The sequence below is a fragment of the Strix aluco genome, chromosome 5 (assembly GCF_031877795.1).
Source record: "Strix aluco isolate bStrAlu1 chromosome 5, bStrAlu1.hap1, whole genome shotgun sequence".
Lineage (NCBI taxonomy): Eukaryota > Metazoa > Chordata > Aves > Strigiformes > Strigidae > Strix > Strix aluco.
Genome location: NC_133935.1, coordinates 55,588,072 through 55,610,333, shown reverse-complemented (window position 1 = coordinate 55,610,333; position 22,262 = coordinate 55,588,072). Strand labels below are relative to the sequence as shown.

At 43.4% G+C, this 22,262-nt stretch overlaps 1 protein-coding gene across 3 annotated transcripts in view; it reads right to left on the bottom strand.

Annotated features, from left to right (window-relative positions):
• The window catches only part of PRICKLE1 (prickle planar cell polarity protein 1), a 65,865-nt gene that overhangs the window by 2,967 nt on the left and 40,636 nt on the right, over nucleotides 1–22,262 (bottom strand). For 2 of the 3 annotated variants that reach the window (XM_074827417.1, XM_074827418.1), the window contains exons 2-7: nucleotides 6,476–6,655; nucleotides 4,102–4,215; nucleotides 3,127–3,264; nucleotides 2,416–2,619; nucleotides 1,666–1,852; nucleotides 667–1,530 (exon numbers count right to left, since the gene is read on the bottom strand). In XM_074827417.1, the coding sequence (XP_074683518.1) occupies nucleotides 667–1,530; nucleotides 1,666–1,852; nucleotides 2,416–2,619; nucleotides 3,127–3,264; nucleotides 4,102–4,215; nucleotides 6,476–6,607 (1,639 nt within the window). In that variant the 5' untranslated portion in view covers nucleotides 6,608–6,655. Of the gene's footprint in view, nucleotides 1–666; nucleotides 1,531–1,665; nucleotides 1,853–2,415; nucleotides 2,620–3,126; nucleotides 3,265–4,101; nucleotides 4,216–6,227; nucleotides 6,306–6,475; nucleotides 6,656–22,262 lie in introns of those variants that run through there. The other variant, XM_074827419.1, reaches the window with a different exon arrangement.

Genomic DNA, 22,262 nt, shown 5'->3' with positions numbered 1-22,262 from the left:
GAAGAGGATACTTAAAATGGGTCTCTCATACCTAACTCTCAGGTTTGGGTTTTTTGTAGAGAAATAGGAAAGGAAGGTTAACACACACACACACACGCACGCACACACAGACACTTGCATATCTGACTTTTATTCCTTTGGCTAATTTCAATCATGTTTGACAAGGAGGTTCACAAAAGTGGATTATCAGTTTCTCTTTAGTCAATGAAGAAAGATAATCTTATAAACCTCATTTCCTAAGCCTAAACAGGTTACCATCCTTGCAGATTTTCTACATACTTTTACAAGCAATCATTATATTACCTGAAGTGTTTTGCAGATTATTTTTAATATTACCCTAGTATATAATGCAACTTCTTGTACTTAAGATATGGAAAAAATAAATCTTCATTTGCTTAAAGCGGTCGTTTGTATAAACAAATGCATAATCCAAGACCATTCTTACTCTGTTTATGGATTTTTTTGTTATAAGCAAACGAAAGAGAATTCAAAAGGAAAGAAGAATTTAAATAGAAATAGCAGAAATGTATCTTGTGGAAGAATATGTGCATGATAAAAGCTATTGCATACTTTACATGCATCTCTTGCTACTAAAGCTTTTTAGAAATCAGAGATATGAAAAGTTCAAAATACTCCATCAAAACCAGTCATTTTTTCCCCCATTACCTGTTATGTTAGACAAAGCCAAAGAATCCATTGAGTCTCGAACACTTTGTTCTTGCTGTTTCAGGTCAGACAAACATTCAAGTGAACCTCCGTACCATGGTGTTTGGTCATGTTTGTATCCTGATGCCCCATGTTCCATGTCTAGCTCCTGGATTTTCCTGCTGCTGGCAGGGCCTGGGTGGCTGCCATAGGCAGAGTCACCCAAGCCATCTTGTGACTGGGCCCAGTACATGTCTGATTGATACTTCTTACTTGCTAGGCTTGGATTATTTTTTTTCAAGTCCAACTTGCTCTTGACCATGCTATCAGAAATCCAGTGTTCGCTCGATCTAATGTCTACTTCAGTGGGCTGCTGGAAGAGGCTTTTATCACCAAACTTCAGAAGAAGTTGAGTCATGTAGTCTTCATGTTCAGCCCATTCTTCAGGGTCTTCAGGCATTTCTTGCTCTACTCTTCCTTTCCAGAAGTCTTCATTAACAAAGCTTGCCTCTTCCCTTGAAAGGCTTAAGTCATCCAGTTTACGAGAAAGAGTATCATCAGCATTGCCTGAAAGACCAGGAAATTTGTAATTGAGGGCGGGTGAGAGGAGGAGAGACTGGCGGCACTGGTCGGCTGACCGGCTGCTTTTTCCCATGCGAACACTCCTCCTGGAATCTCTGGATCGAGCAGACTGAAATGCAGAATCAGAAGAGTCGGAGGCATGAACATCCTCTCCCAAGCTGCAGGTTTTTGAACAGTAAATCTGCCCTTGCTTTGGAAGGAAAGGGCAGCCAAGCAAAGAGGTCTTGCACTGAGCACAAGAAAAGCAAGTCTCTGTGGCATGCCAGTGCTGTCCATCGTAGGTCATCTGAGCGTGGTCAACACCTGGGAAGGGAGAAAAAGCAATGCTTTGGGTTTCTCTAAAAAAATGCTTGCAGAATCCACACTTCTAGAATGTGAAATGATTTCATAAATTGACTTTCCCTTAATTTGTAAATTTAATGCTTAAAAAGAACATACCAATGTGTTCCCCGCAGGTCTCACAGTATTCCGCATAGAGAGATTCAAAACAGTTACAGCAGAATGGTCGCCCATCCTTCATGATGTATCTCTGTCCACCCAGGATTGTTTCACACTCGAGGCAACAGAAGTGCTTCATGTGCCAGTGGCGACCCTCAGCTTCTGTACACTCATCAGCAAAAATTATCTTTTCAGAGATAAGAAGTAAACTTTTAGTTAAGTGGCCAAAACCTCACCTTGGGAGTTAGAACATGCGAAATATCCTAATTGTGCAGTTCATACGCTAAGTTTATTTTTATTTAGCTGCCTCTTGAATACAAAGATAGAAACAACAATCTCCCATAGCAACTGCAGCTTTCTGACCTTTTCTGTAACAAAAACAAAAAAAAAGGAAAAAAAAGAAAAACCTGTCCTTTTTAAAGCAAAACACATAAAGGAAAACGTAAGAATGCAGCCATTAAAGAAACTATCAGGATGATATTTTGGAGTACTTGTACAGATCCTTTTTCTAATTAAATCTACAACATTCAGTTCTAAATACAAACAAGCACGTGCTTTCTAAATACCATCACATTGCCTGTATTATTGCCAATTTGACAAGAAATGAAACATCCTTCAGCCTTCAAACACATCTATGCAGCAGAGTCCCGACTTCTTAAACAAATGCATCTGAAGTTAGTAATTGCTCAAGTAACGCAGTTTGTTAGTCAAACAGGAGTGTAGACTGGCTGTAAAATGTGAATTATTTACCTCATCGCAGGCTGAACATCGAGGTTTGAGAAGTTCAGCATGGTGTCTGCCACAGTGGATTTTTCCATCTTGGTAGAAGTAAATAAGGTCAACAAGCAGCTCGTTACACGTGAAGCACACAAAACATGAGGGATGCCAGCACACACCAGGCCCAGCTCTCGACGCAAAAACTGCAACTTCACCACCGTTTACTTTTGTACCACACTAGGAACAAAACCAGAAAGTGAACACACTTCCCATCCCAAACTACTGCCTTCTAGCATTTAAACGAAGTTAAAACACCCAACCTAATATATGCAGGTTTTATTCCAAAATTCTGACAAGAGGGAAAAAAATATTCTCAATTTTAGTTTAAACAAATTCTGTGCATCAACAAACCTTTTGCAAATAGAAGTTCATTTTATATATGATAACATTTTTAAGCATATGCCTGTTTTTCATTTGTCATTACTTCAGTATGAGTCAGCAACAAGTTTTTTTGAGTAGGAATGAATCAGATTCACTTCATTCCCAGTACCAAAGGTTGTGTTTTGCTTAAGCAAACACTACCTTCTTTCTATTTACATGCAGTTTCAAAAATAATCTTTTTGTGTGTGTGTGTGTGTTCAGACATAGACAGAGATAAGCCTACATTTAATACATTTAATATTGAGATACTGTAGTTTTCCATTATTTAGCCCGCTAGTTGGCTTGTGGCACCAGGAGTATTACCTGTTCACAAACCGCATGCATCACTGCTCTTGAGAGTAGTTTAATAGTGCCTCGGCCGAGTGCCTCCTTTTTGCGCTGAGAACTGAACATCTGCAGTTCCTTCTTTTCTTCTTCACTTAAAGACTGGCAGTATCTCACCTTCCAGGGAAAACACAGGAGAACTTATTTTAGATACTGAGCTTTTAAAGTAACAGTTTAATAAGTAAGTGCATATATGCAAGAAATTCATTTGGCGTGCTGGCAGTCATTAAACTTTTCCAATTTGTCTTCTCTACTATCTTGGTATTTAGCTAATATGGCATAATACAAAAGTAATACGGAGAAGTGATTTTGTATTGCAGGGAAAAAACCCACTACACTAAACTAAGGAGTTGTCTAGGCAAGAAATAAGATTTTAAAAAGCCAAACCAAAACCTGCTGCTATCCTAAAATAATGGAATGAACCTAAACCAGCCATAACATTGCCCTTTAGATTTACGGTTAAGTGCCCGCAACTAAGTATTGCGGTATACACAAGATCTTAAGTATTGACACCCCCGCCCCCTTTCCTTACAAAGAGCTTGTTTGTTATTTCCACTTCTACTCCAAATTACACTGCATATCTGAGATGCAAACCTTTTACTATCACAAAGCATCCTTTTTGTGTGCTACAATGCAATTCCAGGAATTTGTAGGTTCCTGGTAATTGGTGGGTGGCTGCAAACACTATAAAACCAACTTGTGTTAAGTTTATTGCAGTGACACCAGCCTCCATAGCAAGCAAAGGCAGTGTCCTTCCAGACAGCTCTTATCTGCTCACAAGCCAACCGGACAGCTAAACAATGGACTCAGTGTACACACCGTGCTGCTTTATAGGTCAGATGCCACTGCAGGCCATGGTTTAGGCTTGTAATAAATACACAGGTAGGTAATTCTCCATGTAAAACCGCCAGGGAGACCTAAGCCCTGATGCTGCAACCTGAATTCCGTATTTACCTCGTTATCATGGGGTGGCAGCTGATACAGAAGTTGTTTAATTCGGTGTTTCTCTCCAGGGCTGTTAACGTAAGGGACCTTCTCCTCTGGCAAGCAGGCAAAATACAGCTGGACCTGACCAGGAGGAACACAGAGCTCAGACTGAGGGGCACACATCACCCAAGCCCTGCAAGCGTCCTTCAGCTACTGTTTTATCTCAGGTCTCATTTACAAAGTAAGAAGGTTACGCTACATTAGACCTGTGACAGGGTTTGTGCTGAAAATACGAGACCCAGATGAACCAGCTCAGCAAACCTGAATTGTCTCTGATAAAACTAGCACACAGCTGCTGAATTGTTTTTCTGGAATGCAATTTGCAGTGACAATTAGGAGGGGGTATCATAAATTATGCACATTTAATGTTCTCATTATTCCCACCCCCTTCAGGGCTGGTCAACAACCCCGTGGAAATTCCAAGTTTCCCTCTGCAATTTACCACACAAGGCATGAAGCTTTCCAGAAAACAGCCACTATATAAACAAATTTAATTTGCTCTCTGCATTTTACACATTGTTGAGACAAAAGCTGTTTTGTAGTCTCCTGCTGATCAAGGTTCACCCAAAGCATCAGCTTTCATTGCTTCCATGTGGGCTTTGGTAAGAAGGTGGAAACATCCTTCCCTTGGGAGGAGGCTGGATCCAGCCACATTTCAATCAGATGTAAATTAACTGCGAAATCTTCACGGGCTGCATGTTTTTGATAAAGAAATCAATATTAGGTGTACACACCTATCAATCTTCACTCTTTTTTTTTTTTTTTTTCCCCAGAAGAAAATTATGACAGGAAAGCTGTAATGAACACTATGACAAAGCCCAATGGCAAAAAATATTTTTGTGGAACAGCTACAGATTTATTGTTTTTCCTATGCAGTTTCCAGCTTGTCACGAGGCCTGGGGCTGTAAATAAGAGCCGACTACTGGCAAAAATATTACTTGCCATCCAGATTTAAATAATGCTCAGGTCAACAGCTTATTAGTGTGCAAGACAGATGAAAAAGAAGCAGTAATCAGTCACTTGACTCAGGAAGCAATCAAAATTATATGGGAAAGGTTGTACAAAACATGACTTGGTCTTCATTTAACCAAAATTTAACCATCACAAGTCTAATGTAAGCCCACTTACTACTGACTTTATTTCAAGAAGCTCCAGGAAAAGATAACAACATGCAGTAAGAACTGGAGCTTTAAAGGTACTTTATGCCCTTGTTCTCAAGTTTATTTCACTGTTCTCAAAATAGGTCGTTCTTCTTGGAAAAAAATCTTTAGTGAGTTTGAGCTAGATGGATTATGAGCGTATTTTAGGGCACTTAATTGTTCTGGCAAAATGTTAGCTTGCTGTTTGCCTTAAGGTCTGATTCATCACGATCCTTATATATGCTTAAGTAAGCGATAAAAAGAGTTTCCCTAAAAATAGCCCATTATTTGCCATTCCTGCTGACTTGTTACTTTATTTATGATTAAGAAAATCTCTGCATAGCAAAAAGGAGACATCTTCTACACCTTTATGACTAAGGACTGTATTAGCTTGCCAGCTGAAGGAGGGTTGCTCTGCCTCCATTAGCAGACACTACAAAGCCACTCTGTCCGTTTAACACTGGAGTCTGAGTTCTGGGTATTACCAAGTACACAGCTTCAGCACAGTTGCAATATCATCAAGTAAATAAATACCATGAGAGGTTCATTTTGATCTCCCATAGCAACTTGCTCATCAATAATTTCACTTTTTTTTTTTCATTACTGTGATGCTACAAAACATAAAGAAGAAAGGGTAGAGGGGAAGGAACAGCCCAACCCACCCAGAAGTGTCAGCTCCACAGACTGTACAAGAGAAAACCTGCCATGAACAAATGGCAGGCATACAACTATTTAAACAAGCGTAAAATACATTACTACTTGTCACAGTGACAGAACGCTTTATGTGTGCTGTAGTAACATACACGTTCTAGATGTCAAATGCCAAATTATTTAAAAAGTTGTACAAGTGCAGAGGAGTACCAGCCAAGTAGCACAATGCCACAAGCTTTAATCAGTAATAACTTCACATAGAAAGCAAATTTCTATGCTGCTTTTAGACATGACAATACATACCTCTGTGGCACATATTTATTGAAAAATCTTGTCTGGAAACTTTTTTCTTGGAACATAAAACTCCTCAGTGAAGAGGATTTTAAGCTCCCTAAACACAGCCTCATTCATTGGAACTGAAAACAAAACAAGCAGTGAAGAGCTCTAGACGACTTTATATTGTAAGAATTTAATTAGACTTGTAGAAGCAGCATATCACTCCCTTAGTCCTTACGAGGCTTATTTTAAAAATGCAGAAGCAGAGTTGGTACCTGCTCTGGTCTGAGGCCTGGGGGGACCCAGGCATATTCTTCCAAGGCACAGCCAGAGTCATCATCAGATGTTGAGCTTCGCTGACACCCGAAAACAAGATTGTTGGCTTTGGGCTCCATCTCCAATGGCATAAGTGTGAAGCGTTAAATATTTCAGCTGCAGCTCATCAAGCAATTGATCTGGAAGAAGAGATTAACAGAGTTTTAATAAATTTGAACATGCAACAACTAATTATCAGTGTAAATGATCTTACAACAGTTTAGTATTCCCTGTGTGGCCCAGAACAACAAATGATTGAAGCATCATTACAGCTTGCTACAAGCAATTCAAAAGTGCTTAAAAGAGTTATAAAAATAAAACTACTTGAGAAAAAGAAAACTAGACACACACTACCATGTTTGGCAACCACAATGCATTTCAATATTAACACTTGTCATCTTTTACACTTCTGCTTGTTTCACATCACAGGTTATATGTAGGCATATCTAGGAAAGATTCATTGAGCAGATATTATCAAAAGGAATGTCATGAGCTCTTCCTCAAGTCATTACTACCACCAATGTAGTAATGCAAAAGACATGACAATCGCTTGTCAAAAACTAAAGAAGTTGTTGGGGAAAGACGATTGTGCAAGTAGCATTCTGTTTTTCACAAGCTAGGCACAGAGCAGCGACCGTCTGCTGGATTCCTCCAAGAGCTTTGTTTTAGCTGTACTGGCGTGGAAGGGCGTTGGTCCAGTTAAATATCTGAAATCCAATTATGCCAGATTAGGCTCTGTAAAATAGATCATGATTGTTCTGTTAATTTAAAACCCTACAGGGAGATGCTTCTGTTGATTCATGAAGCCTGCGAAGCTAGTATCAGCGGGATCATTTTGAGTCACAACTCGCAAAGAAGGCTCTCACCAACATCCATAGCATTCTGCAGTAAAAAGCTTATTAAGATAAATATATTACATTAATTCTAGCAGAAGTTCTTATGAAATTTAGACCAGGAATTTCAGTGAAATACAGATAACCAAAAGCAGAGAGGATGTATCCTACCATGACAGACATCCTGTACATTACTGTAAAACGTGCCTTCCCATTTTAGGCAATTCTTTCACCTATTCATCTAAACACAGATGCAATCTTGTCAATGCTAGATTTGAGCTGTAGAAAATTTTAATCTCCTTGACATATAACCTTGCTGGTGGGTCTAAAGGGGAGAGCAATCTAAAAACTTCTGGTGGGTCCCACATTACATTTCCAGTCTCATCACCACCATATTAAAGAAAACAATTTGCTGATCAATCACAGGTGGAAGAAAGATTTGAGACCGTGTACTCAAGTATTCTGCTAGTTACTCAACAGAAGTTCTTCCTCCTTGAAGTGTGAGGCACTGTTAGTGCCTGGCTCTGTTGATTCAGTACGTAAACCCAAACCTGCTCCATAAAAAGTGACCACATGCATCCAAAGCTGCAAAACTCAAGAGAAATTATGATATTGAATATTACACAGTCTATTTACCCTCATTTTCAATATGTCTATATATTCCCACACCCAATAAAAAGAGATGGGATTACTTAACTCTTCCACTGGACTAGTGCACAAAAAAAATTAACTTGTCTGTTAACTTTACTCCAAGAACTTCTGGTTCAAAAAATATGCGCTATTTTTGGTGCACTGCTAAGATGCCAACACATTTCTATTATACTGCACTGTAATAAAAGATTCATTTAATATTTGATGGCGCAAGCAAACCTCCCAACCTCCCCTTTGAGAACAGGCTATTTCTATAAAGCTTGTGAGCTGTCAAGGCAAATTTCTGAAATCTTACTCTAGCTGAACAACTGAAGGTTAGCAAAACAGTTTCTAGGCTTAGCATCACCATATTACAGCCTCTGTCAAGGAAAGTGACTAAAACCAAACTCAGTCCTAAAAGCTCAATCTTATATATTTAAAATGGGCAGACAGACATCCTGGTACATACTAGATCCCTTGAATCAGTTTCCTTCAGAAACAGATGATAAGTGATACAAAACTGTTTCCCCTCTCCACATACTAGTGGAAATGAAGTCAAGCATCAGGTATGTTTTTGTTATTGCTTGTTTAAAACCGAGGTGCGAGGAAGGAGGGACAGAAGAATACTGTGATACAGTTAAGAAATCACTCTAGTAAAAAAAGGCAAGTGCTCATTGTTGTGGACGAATGGAGATGCTCAGGTTGGCAGCTTGTCCTCCATCATCTATATCCAAATAATTCTGAATTATAAAATTACTACGAGTATCACTGAGAAGCCCAATTCCTTCCAAGATGATTGTAGCAGCAGATGAACTGTTTTACAATTTCCCTTCAGAAAGAGGTAGATATCTGGTTTACAATAACGTGCCACTCACTGACACGTAAGCTGGTATTTGTGCCACTCACTGACACGTAAGCTGGTATTTCCAACTGTTATGGCATTGCAACACAAGAACTTGTGTTGGTCAAATTGTCACTTTTCAAGAACTGACTCCTGGCCAATAACCCAGGAATAAAAGGAGTCACTAGGTGAAACACCTTTGCCAACATTTCATTAGGCAGCCTCACCTCAACCGCACCACAGGAAGCAGATCTGAAATGTAATTTAGGCAAAGAGACAGGTTCAGCTCTGCCAGTCCCCAGGCACTCGAGCAGGGTGTACCCCTGGCTTGCTCACACACCCCACGCTCACAAGCACACAGGTAACTGAGTAATGGCTTCATACTGGCTGTTCAAAAACCTCTCTCCTTAAGATCAAAGATTAACTTCTCTTACTTACTTTCTTCTTTTGAAAGACAAGGAAACAAACCAAAATCTGAATGCATGAAGACTTGTTAACTTCTCAGGATTTTTGAACACTAAGGCTACATGCTACTTCTACATGTCAAAAAGCAGTGCTGGGTAAGGTTGGGATTTGAAGTATAGCAAAGGTACGTACGTAAGTGAAGGACTGTTGCCTAATTCCAAAGGAAGACAAGGCATTGGTATGAGAGGCCACACTGCTTTTCCACAGAGACTAATCCTGCCTGGGCCACCTCTGACCCATTCATTTCAGACAGCACGCACTCCAGCTCCAACAAGAGAAAACCACAGACCCACAGGTCCATTTCCCAGTGATACAGGGCAGGTTGAAAGGATGGCTGGTAGAGAATGAAGGAAGAATACACCTCACCTCCAACTGTTAAATGCAACTTTACAGTCAGGGTGTTCCACCCCAGACGAGGCAACTGGAAACGTTTAAAGCGAGGTTCATAAATCTCAATGAACCGAGATTACTCAAAGGACAGCATTCACTTTAAAAGAAAAACGCTGCCATAGAGCTGATGTTAAACCAGCTATAAAATGACTGACAGTGCACCATATATCAATACCACCATGTCACAAATATTATGGTGTTGCTAAGAGTGAGGTTTCTAAACCAGCCCAGCTTAACAGCAGGCTACCTGCAGAACTATTTTAGCAATTGCTTGTTTAGGAGTCCTCCTTCCTCTCCTGCTCAAGTGTAATTTGGTTTGCATTTTAAAACTACAGGGTTCTTCCTCCCTGTCCCCCAACCACACTCATCCTTCAAAGCGATCTGTTTAAAATGATTAAATCCTAAGGAGGATTCAAATGAATATAAACAACAGCTGAAAAAATAAATGCTTTCCAAGGGATGAGTAGAAAGGTGGTCTTTCTACTCCTGCCATGACATCTACAAAACACTGCAAGGATGCTTTGTTTTACTTTCTTAAAGTCCATGGAACATTTTGAGGTTTCAGCTCTGTTCAAATGCTACCTTCTCAAAAAAAGCTTCATAGCCTACAAAGAGGTATGTATGTCACTGGCAGCTTGACAGCTATGAATAACATAATTGAGATAAACAGCTAAATTTAATTTAAAAAGAAAAGCAATTAATGCTTTTTTTCCCCACTAATGGAACCACATTATGACAAAAGTTCTTACCAGTGAGGATAAACTACACTCCTAATTACAAACCTACTGGTACACAAAATATTAGGACATATTTAGAGCAAAGCTATTGCTGAACCCCGTATAAAGGTTATCCCTGCACTAGGATTTCCAGTTCACTGATTATGTTCACCCCTGACCAGATAGAAGAGGTCATGATTTGTGAGCACAGTTAGACAAACATCTCCTTGCCCATCCCCTGCTGTTTTACTCTGTCCTGCAGGGCAAATTGTTTAACAACTTTTTTGTTAGAAGGCTTGTTAACAAGGCTATAGGGGATACAAGATGCATATCACATGCATCCATTCACAATGAGGGCTCAACGAGTTAAGATTAGCATGGCCAGCCCATTCACCTGCTTATTGGATCCCTGGTGCATAACTACATTAGAAGAGGAAGGGTGTAATACAGCAGCAATAAACCACCGTAAAATAACCATTAATAACTGAAAGACTTATTTCCAATATATATTACACAAATGATCAGAAAGTCCCATTCCCTACCTGCAGTATAAGTAACGTATTTACGGACAGCTCTATAGCTCGGTACTTGGGAAATACGGATCCAGAGTTGAGCAGAGTTTTTATCAGCACCAGCACACAGCAACTTCTCCAGCTCTTGGGTCCCTTGAGTAATGAACTATCCAGAGCAACGGAATGAAGCCTCTATACTTGGCCATTCAACAGACCTTTAGATAGACCCTAGGAGTAAGAACTAGTTTTCCCTTTCATTAGCCAGCATACACGGACCGACAGAATAGTTAACCACTTTCCTCCTCTAGCATCCTGGCGCAAAGAGCACTTTTCCAACTGCAAGTCGGACGATCCTTCTCAGAGTATTTACTTTTGACGAGCCACACTGCAAAGACAAGCTACCTGCGTTAACAAAGGGAGGAAGCACTGTGACAAAGCCTCGGCCCACACCAACACGTCTCACTTGGCCGTGTCACGCCTGGCACGGCGAGGATGGCAACGCCGGCAAGGACAAACCTCTAGCTGAGGAAGCGTGATTCTCACGGATGCTTCCTCTCTCCTTCGGAGGGTGTATAGATTTAGAAGGAAAGAAACCTTGCCTTTTACAGTCTCCTATTGATTTTTTAAAATTCTATTTTAAACAGCAGCCAGACTTTACTCCAATGTACACATATACTCAGGTTTCACCCCGTCACCTGTTGGCTCCCAAACAACACCCTTCTTTGTTAGGGCTCACAGCCCTCATTTGAGACAAGTTTCCAGAGAAAACACTTCAAGAAAGTGTTCAGTAAGTCACAAGACTGGAGTTGTAAAAAAAAAAAAAAGAAAGAAAAAAAAAAGATTCCACGCACAGCCCGGTTTATTCTGACAGACGCGCCGAGCCGTACGCGCTCATCTCAGAGGAGCCGGGACGCTGCCTTCTTCAGCAGGCAGAGCTCTCTGAAGGACAGGTGGGTTTTTTCCCCTCCTGCCCGAGTTTCAAGGACGTTACGGTGGGTGAGAGGCGCCCCCAGCCCCGCAGCGGCTCCGGTCTCCCACCGGCGGCGCGGAGGCACCGGCACCCCCCACCCCGGACGAGCCGCGGGGGAGAGCGGATACCAGGAACCGCAGGCGCCCTCTCCCCAGCGTCGGGGCAGCGGCAAGGCTGCCGGCGAGCCGGCAGAGGCGCGGGAGAGGCGCCGCCCGCTGCAGACCCGACCCCGCGCCCCCTCGCTGTTTTAAACCGAGAGCCCCTTTCCCCTCTGCCCCCGGGGCTGGAAAGCCCAACAGACCCGGCGAGGCGTCCGCAGCTCCCCGGCTCCGGGACGGGCGCGGCTTCCCTCCCCGGACAGGTCCGGAGGAGCGGCCAGCGCCAGGCACAGCCCCGCCGAGGAAAGAGGGGGGGGCTCCTCCTGTCCTCCCCTCCCCGTCCCGCCCGCTGGCAGCGCGGCGGGATTGCTACCTGCACCGCCTCCACGTCCTCCCCTCCCCCGGGGCTGCAAGCCGGGAGGGAGCAGCCTCCCGAGCGCTCCTCCCCCCCCGAAACGCGCCCCGGGCCGGCACCGGCAGCGCCTCCCGCCCGGACCCCCGGGGGGCTCCCCCGGACCCCCAGCATCCCCCGCCGGGACAGGAGTGCGGCCCCAGCGCCGGGCGCCCCTCACCGCTCCTCCGGCTGGGCGGCGGGGGAATGTCTCCCGCCAGCGACCTTCCCTCCGCAGTGCTGCCCCAGGCGGGAGGAGGAGGGGGGAAGCGGGGCGCCGCTCCTGCCCCCGGCCCCGAGGCAGGAAGGGGCGGCGGCCCCGTCGCCCGCCCTGGGGACCACCAGAAGCGATAAATTCCTGCGCCGAGGACACGGCGGACGCGTGGTTCAGCGCCAGGACTTCTGTCCGTGTTTAACGCCCGAAATAGATTTCCCACCCCGCCCTCCAGGCTGACCCTGCCCGGCCCCGGCAGCGCGGTCGTGCCGGGGAAGTTAAGGGCTCGGACAAGGACGGGAAAACAGTTGTTCTAGATGGCTGTGTATAAATCAAAATCAATCCGAAACTAAGGACCACAAGGAGCAGATGTCCATCACTGCCTCGCCTGGCACATCGCAAGCGAGAAAGAGGCGTCCGCGCCCCATCTTATGCACAGGAAAGTAGCACCCGGGCTACCGGGTCATTTTCTAAGTGTCCCTGGACAAAAAACTGCCAGCCCTCACTTTTACTCCCCGCCCAGCGTTGGGCATAAAAAGCCCCGAGAGACGGGTGGTTTGGCTTCAAAGGCCAGCGGGCAGCTTCCCCTCTGGCACCGTGAATGTAACCGTGAACACCGCGGTCAAATTTCCTCTTTCCTCTTCCCTCCCGCTCTTTGTCTCCCTTGGGAAGTCATTATCAAAGGGAATTTATGCGCGCTGCATCTCGGGGTCAAAGCAGCAACTCCCCGCTTCGCTGCCAGGGGCAGCAGCCACCTCCCGCCCCCCCGCGCCGGGGTCTCGCGGCCGGGGGCGCCTTATCTACCCCGGCCCGCTGTGCGGGACTGCGACGGGCACTTCGCAGACACTTATCGCTTTCCCCAGGAACCGAATTTGCATGAATTTAAATTCATTCTTCTAAATGTGAATGACTTTGCCCGCAGGGTGCTAAGAAGAGCCGGCCCTGACGGGTAAAGGCGCGGCGGGGGCCGCGGGCAGAGGCGCTCAGAGAAGCACCCCTGTGTCCCCCAACTCTGTGTCCCCCTTCCCGTCGGGCCGGGAAGAGCCCTCGCCCCTCCTGCCTCCCGTCTGCTGATTAACCATCGCCAGAGGCAGCCTGCAGAACGGCCGGCTGGTGCAGCAGGACCAGCACCGGGCTATCTAATCTCAAGTCGCAAAGCCCAGCCTGGGCTAACGACGTTAAAAAGCAGCCGATCCCCATCACAACCCGGCCGTGCCCCGAGATGTGCCCGCAGACCCTGCCCTTCTACTTGCAACCGTAGGTGAACCCTGCGCGGATCCAGCCTCGTGAAGCCAACGCTGCCGTCCGTGGCTCCTGCAGCAGAACAAAACTGCTGAAACTCCAGCAAATGAACCAGCTCCAATCCTTCCACACCCCATTTCACTTCCATAAGCAGTTTCGCTGGTTGTACTACCTCCATTCTTAAACTGCGAAGTTGTTTTGAGGTCAAAGTTGGCGTATCGCTTGGATGAACTAGAGATTTTGTCAGAGCGTTTGTCAGGGCTGGCTTTACAAGACCCAGACTTTCTATTCTGTTTGTTGGACTGAGCAGACCCCATCTGGTGGCCAGCTGAACATCTGCCAACTCCATTCACCATTAATCAAAAATGGAAATGTCAGGAATAATGTTTATTCTTCCCCACTACACGACTGAATTAAATACCAACAATTTGCATATATTGTCTACTCCTTTTCCAGGGGTGCCTGACCTTTTCTTAGCAGTTCCCTGCAGCGAGGGCTCACAGCGTCTGCACAGCACATTGCAAAAAGGAGACTCTCATCTGGGGTCTTCTGCAACACAACCATCTCAATGGCTGCAGATAAGTTCGCAAAGCTTCCTGACCCAGAGCCTACCAAAGCCAAAGAAGAGACGTTCACTGACTTTACTGAGCGGTCAAACTGTCCCCGATCTTGCTAACAGTTTCCCCGACACTGAAGTGTCTGAGGGTATACAGAGATAGTTGGCTGCACTGTTCTTTTTTCCCTGGACTTTTCTGGCTTGAGCACAGAAAGTACTATATTGTTCTGGGCAATGCACTTAAAGATTATCAGGCCAAAAACAATCACTGTGATCTTCTAGCCTGAATTCATGTGGTCATAAGATTTTCCTAAAATTACTGTCTGCATGAATAAAACATTTGATTTTAATTTAGAAGTACCAGCAATGAAAAACCCACCACGCTCCTGTTAAACCCACTACAGCCCTTGTTAAATTGTTTCAAGTAGTCAATTATTTTAATTTTTTTTTTTTTTAAGTCTCAGATTGCTGTGTTTCAGTGCTCAAACGCTGGATTGTACCATACCCTTGAACATTAAGCTAAAGAACCAGCTATCATAACTCCCTCTAGCCATCTGCAAATTGTGAAAGTCATTCCATCACTATCTCTTTTGATTCAGGCTGCTTCCCCAAGAACAAATGTGTTGCTATTTTTTTTTTTTTTTTACACAACAAATATGACAGCATACATACTTGTTATCTGAAGCATAAACTATGCCACAGAAGTTGCCTAAAAAAAATCCAGCTAAAACTAAAAAAAGACAGGCACAAACAGACTTGCCCTTTAATGCATGTTACAAATTCTTGACTGCAGCTGGATAGAGCTGATCCTCCAAACAACTGAATGCTTCAAGGGATGTGTAATGGGTATGGAACCTTTTACCCTAAGTTATTAACACAAATTTAGTACGGTTAACAACTAACTTTTACTACTGACCAGGACAGGGGTGTTCTCTGGCCTGTAAGAAATTCTATCAGTTTGGTTTCCCAGTTCGAAATTATCCACATCAGGGAACATCCCCTGAGATAACACTGGTAATTGCTACCTTTGTTGGCAGTCACAGAAGAGAGACCAAGGAGCAGAAAACAAATTAACCTCTTGTGCTTCGGTGGTAGCTTCTCCAAGTAGGACAGTGAGTGGCATAACACACACCTCTCAAACCCGATCAGTTCTGTGGGTAAACAGAAGAGTTCACTCTCTACATCATCACCCTTTAATGATCACCACCTCCACTCCAAAAGTTTTAATTGAACATCATCTCACCTGTTCATTTAAAATAAAAAGTCGTGAGTCAGCTATGAAAGGTGAAAGTATGCAGTAAGGTGAATGGAAGCTGGAACAAAAAAACTAGTATCTGTGCGTAATAATTCTTTCAGAGAAGTCAATGAGAAAACTACTCAAAATAAACAAGGTTTCATGTTTTTAAACAAAACAAAGGAAGAAAGGTTTTGCATGTTTCTGACAGCACAGAAAGAGTCCACAGAGCAGAAATTCCAACTGCTGCCTAAGGGTTTATGCACAAATCAAAGCCCGCCTAGCCCAGGCGGGTATGCCCTTCAGGAATTTTAGGGACGGCGACTCGACCATGTATGGTCCTGCCTGCAGGCTAAGCACAGGGAGCTCTAGGATGTGTTTACATCACCAAGATCCTTTTCCATCTTAGGTGGTCCCAGGTCTATGCCCTGAGGGAGTGGCGAGGCCAGAGTAAGGGATGTGGTTTCACCCATGGTATGAACTGATCTACTGGAAAACCCAATCCAGTGAAAATATGCAGGTTTAGTTCCCTGGACCTGTACAAGGAAAAACCAGGACCAACTCCTACAAGGCTGGACTGTTGTGGAGCTGCAGGCTCAGCTGTCAGCTTCACTCCCTCTCTGCGCAAACTGGGAGTCGTGGACCTTGCAAACACAAGGGCAAGAGAGTCTCGCTCAGCCAATGCATAAACGGACTGACCTCCAAGACCACTTTACATAATGCTCAAATACAAGTGAAATTTAACTACGTTCACCTTGGTGCATTCCGAAACCCCTGTGGACATCCATCTGCCTCTCTAGATGCTTGAACATCTTGTCAAACCTGGCCCTAGACCTCCCCTCACAGGTCAAGAACATCAGTGTGGAAGTACACCTTTGTAGGTGGAAACAGTTTGCACAATTCTACCACTACGTATGATCACTAGGAGACAGTGGATGCCCTTGAAGCAAAGTTGAAGCCTTGAAGGACCCTAATGTGCCCCCCAGAGCAAGGCCACCCCTCTTTGTGCCACTCCGCACCTACAGCCATAGGTGAAACCTCCTTGTGCTCTCCCTGTTCAACACTGCTTCCTCCTGCCCACCCAAATGTGGGAGTTTGGCCCCAAGAGCAGATGACCATGTGCTGCTCAGAACAGGGGTAGACTGGTGCTGTTACTGATGCATCAGGGCCTCTCGACTGTGTCGCTAACCGGTGTCCTCCTGTATTTTCTCTTTTGAGCCTGCAAAGAAAGGACACAGAGGCAGCACCTCATGAGTTCTGATGGCTCCGAAGTCTGAATCTTTGCCAATTTTTAAATAACTTTTAAAAATACAGGGAAAACCAGCTCTGTAGGAGACATGCAGGTAAAAGACAAGAGATGATATGCAATAGAGAGGAAGAGATACAGGGATTAAAAAGAAGCATGCATGTGAAATGCAACAAGTTAAAAAAATAAGGATAAGACTAGTTTTGTCCAGCACAGGTTTATGACCAAGTCAAGGTGCTTGGTTTCCACTCTCCTCTTTGCTGCATTCCCTGTGATCCTAATGGTCTGCCTCTGCCTGCCTCAGTGTTGACAGAGCGGAGACAATGCCTCAAACAACTTTAGAAAGTAAGCGAAAACATCCAATGGAAACATTAACATCAGGTAACAAATCAGGAGACAGTCAAGTAGCACTAGACAAATAAGTAATAACTAAAAAAATGCTCATTTTTATTTTCACCTGCCAAACAACAGCACAGGGAACTGCCAAGGCATCCAGCAACCAGGCATCAAGGAGGGAAACAGTGCCTGAACAGCTTGCTACAGAGAGCTACACCAGCTATCACTGGCCTGAGGACTGGCCGGCATCAGCTACTGTATGTTGGGCATGCACATCTAAGAGGTTTATTTTATCTCCTTTTCTTAATGCAGTCAGAGTCTAAGACTAACACACCTTTTAAAACCACAATCCTACTTTGCTTCAGCAGCAAAGAATTAAAGTTTCATTAAAATGCCCTTCCTTGTTGGATCGGGCTAGGACTTGCTCCTGAACCAACAGGTCTGTTACCATATCTGGAAACTTGTAACCCCACAGGCTTTTCTGAAGACAGTAATGTTGATTTTATCATAATTGGCTCCGCACAGCCCACAGTCACACAGGGCAGAGGTAACCGCCCAGGTGCCCACAATACCACCGCAACCACCAGCTGATGGGGGTGAGCAGGGCTCTCCTACCCAAATCAACATCCTCAGTTAATTAGCACCCCCTTTCCCAGGCTGCAAAAGGCACAACAAAGTACATTGCAATAACATGCGCCTGCAACGCTTTGCCGGTAGCAGAGGCTGACACAGGGTGGAATCGCTGCCTGGGTTTTTAATAACACCCCAGCACAAACACCATTATGCAATGGGGAAGGTGTTGCAGAGCCAGTGCTAATGCATTGTTTGCTTATTGAGGGACTTTTCAGCCAAGTATTTTGCCAAAGCCTGTGTGGATGATGAATGATGTCACTCTCATCTGTGTAAAGCTCCATTCTCAGGCCTTGCCTCCAAAAAACCCTTTGCAATTTATCTAAATTGGTTTGGAAATTGATTTAGCTTAAAAAAAGAAATGGTTCAAACTGTGTGGCTCTTCTACTATGGTCAACACATGGTACACCTGCCATGGTACACCTACTATGGTACACACACACAAAGGGAGATCCACCCCAGGAGCAGGGCATCCATGTAGAGAAACTGATATTTAGACAAACATTTAAACTAGTATTTTAAAAACAAAGTTCAAGCCCTTTGTGAGTACAGTTTTGTTGCGTGAGTAATACTCCAGTTACACTCAGTCTGCTCTGTCACTGGCAATGCTTTGCAACAGCCTAAACCTAGGGAAAAAACCTAGGTGATTGAGTTTAAGTGTGGCAAAGGTTGACATGGAGGATTACTACTACTGCTGCTGCAGCATTATATCCAGAGAAAATAAAAATCAGTTTTAAGCCAAAAATGAGATTTGCAAAGGTTTGCGGTAACCTTCTCTTGCTTAATCCACAGGGGGAGGGAAATCTAGCAGTCACTGAAACCCAGCAGAGTGCTACGTTGCCATTTTCCATAAGCTATACCCACAGCACACTACAAATACAGGGGAGAGAACAATGCTTAGATTAACTATTAGTTTATTTTACCAAATTAATCTCACAGGCCATCCTCAAGGCAGACAGTGATGCAAGGAGGATGTAAAAAAATGGCAGGTGTGTAATGAGATGCATTACACCTTTATTAGCTTTCTTTAGTACAGCAGTTGTAAGAGAGAGAGACTACCAGATTGATGAGCTGTCAAGACTGAAGGCAACAAAACTCTACCAAAAGGTATCACCAAAAAAAGATAAGTGTTTCAGTCTTCTGTCCAGAAAGATCAACGGCTAAATAATTATACTAGTCAGTAACTCTGGGAACAGTCCTCTCACTTCTTGCTCAGCAGACAAAAAACCCTGTCGCAAAGCTGGGCAGGCTTCTACAGCAGAGGTTCATCCCTCTTCTATACAGCCAGCTCATGCTCTCTGCCACTACTGTTACTGTAGCTTGCTTTTTCTTCACACTTAAGAAGGCTTGCCATGGGCTAGGCAGCATCCAAATGACACCCTGACTCCAAACACTAATGTATAATTTTACAGTGAGTTTCCATGTTTTGTTGCTACCTTAAAACAGAAATTATACTCAAATCTCCTTTCCCTTTTCTCTCCTACACTAAAAAAAAAAAAGCAACAAGAGAGAGTCCTCCACCTCACTGAACTTCCTTCTGTGAAAGCCATGAAGGTTTCCCTCTCACTCCCATGTCTTTCTTGAATGAGTTACAAATCTCCATAAGCTGACATCTTGCTAAGAAAATTTCCACTGTCTTGTTTCCCAGTGGAAGTGCTGTAATGTAACCCATTACCCCAAAACAGGCAGCAAACCAGCTCCCATTTACACACCTGGGTAAATAAAAATCAATGGTAAAGGGGTTTTGCCCTTAGTATAAACTTGACCTTACTAACATTAATCTAACCATGTATGACCAAATAAGATGCAGGGTAAATATGCAAGGTTTAAGCTTGCTATCTCTTTTCCTAGGAGGGTTATGATTCAGCACGTTTTCTGGGAAACCCAGAGAGGCTTTCTGCTTAACAGAGTGAGGAATGCTGATTTGGGAGGTGATGTCCTTTTTTTTTTTTCTTCTCCCTCCCCCCCCCCAAGTATGTTAGTTTTTCTCTTCTGGTTTAGCTCCCAGAACTGGCTTATTGCAGGATGAGTTGAGCGCAACTGTCCGTATTAGGGAGGGGATGGGAGGAAAGCCCAGAGGGACGGTCCCACTCCTGGTCAGTAGCTAGCTATTATAACTACACTGATACACCACAACCACATTGAAAGGCAGCCAGGGAAGATGGCTTCACCAGCACTTCTCTCAGTTGCCTGCCAAGTGCCCTAGGAATTATGGACACAAAGGTATCAACTGAGAAGAAAGATTAGGCAAGAAGTGCTAGATCAGTAAAAAACCCAGACATGGTACAGTCACCATCCAAAGGCATTTGAAAGAATTAAATTTATCCTCCAAGTAGTCCCTTCACCACTAGATGCTTAGGATTGGATGGTTGAAGACATAAGAGTGCTCCTTTCCTTCTCTTCATCTCCATTGCGCTTGAAGTTCAAAGCCAAATGGGCAGGCAGTGTTTGCTCAAGATGTGAGTTACGCCTGGGTTTCAGCAGGATAATAATTTAACATATATTAAATAGTTAAATAAATATTCAAATAAAAATCCAGTTAATTATGTTTCTTAGCTAGCAGTCATTACCCTTTCCACACCAACTAGAAAGATATTTAATTGTAACTATAACAGGGAAAATCAGTTTAAGTCCCCAAAACATCAAGCTTCACCTCGTCACCAACATGACATACTATAGACAAGTCTGGAGCCTCCAATACATATGTATTGCCTTAACTGGATTTATAGAAATATTTGCAGACTCTTAAGAATATATAAGCATATTTTCGGTGTAAAAGATTTTATTCACAGTAATGAAAATCCTTATGTATGAAGCACACAGTACAAATGAAGATTGTTTTAAGAACACTCAACTGGTACCCTTGACATGAGTGACCTTTGTACAAGCATCCATTAAGTCCTTACCTACTGTCAGCTGCTGAAACAGCAACTGCTCGACAATACCTGACACCTGATACTCAGCTAGCAGCCTCGGAGCTTTAAGCTACACCCACCTGGGCTTGCCAGCTTGTCCCAGCTTTTCTTACCAGCTTGCTCAGGATGGATTCCTTTGGATGCCTAGCCTTGAAGTCATAATGTTTAGCTTTGAAACAGTACCAGAATTTAATAGAAGTGAACAAGTGCTAATGTAATCTACAGCCATAGACAATGCATGCTTCTAGAACAGACAACCTCCACCCCATTTTTAAGAATATATTTACATTCAGACACTAGGAAGTGAAGCATTTCACCATTGCTACGAGTTCCAACATCAGAGGTTAAGGGAATCTGTTCAAGTGTCAGGTCACTTTCACAAAGACAGTTCAAGGTTAATTTCTGCAATTCTGCAGTTTCTAAGGAAAAAAAAAATCAATCACTTTCAGGATGAGACAGCAGAAAAACATGCAATCTTTCAACTACATAATGCTTCAATATCTTTTAAACAGGTTTTGAAAGCAAATATTTGAGATAGCAATGTGAACTCAAGGCAAAACCCTAAATTTTAACAAATCAGGTTTTGGTAAATAAAACCTGTGAATATCAGAGCTGCTTGATATGACTTCAGATATGTCTGACAAGTGATTTGTCAATACATGGCATTTTTATAGGTCTGAGAAATGGCAATCGTCACATACAGAGTCTATAAAAAGTCCTGAGAATATTCATGCACGTTTAGCGTTAGTTTAAGTTTTCCATGATTTAGTACCTTTAAGCTTGCATATTTTCCTTACTTGCTTTCTTGCCTACAACAATTATTGCTGAGACAAGATTAACTCTCAATCAGTAAGCAGAGGAAAGATGAGAATAAACGTTTCACAACAGCTGTATACACATGACTCTCCAGCTTGATGTAATCTTTGGGTTTTTGTTACACACGCATCCCTCCCTCCTCAGTCATCATCTACTTTCTCTTCAGTGGTACTCCTTCATAATTCTCCTTCCCTGATATGCAGAAGTAATGAGTCAGTGATAATTCAGTGATAATTACATTGTTTTTGTAAATGCAATCAATTGACAGCTGGCCTGGACTTCCACATCATAACAAGAACTCAAGCCTTCTGAAGGTACTCTGAACCTTGCACTGGGCAAGTTTTAAAGCAAGACAGAGCAAGGTAGGGATTTGGGCAAGAATCACTTTTTAGGTTTGGCCTATTGACTTTCATCAGCAGATACCCCCCCCACACCTCCAGACTGGTATAAACTCCATTCACAGAAAGAGGACCTTAACAGATTACTAATGGGCACATTAAAGAAAAGAAAAAGAAGATTAACAGGATTAAAAACCCAATCTAGTTAAATTAGCTACACTTTTATTAAGAAGGCTTCAGTTACAGAATGGAGAATCCTGACCTTGTTTTGAGCACTGCCACCGCTTTCCCAAACAAGTTGGTGCCACTATGCTGTTGAATTAGAAAGTCCTTCCTCAATCAATTCTTGGTGTGCTGATCAGATAATATCTAAA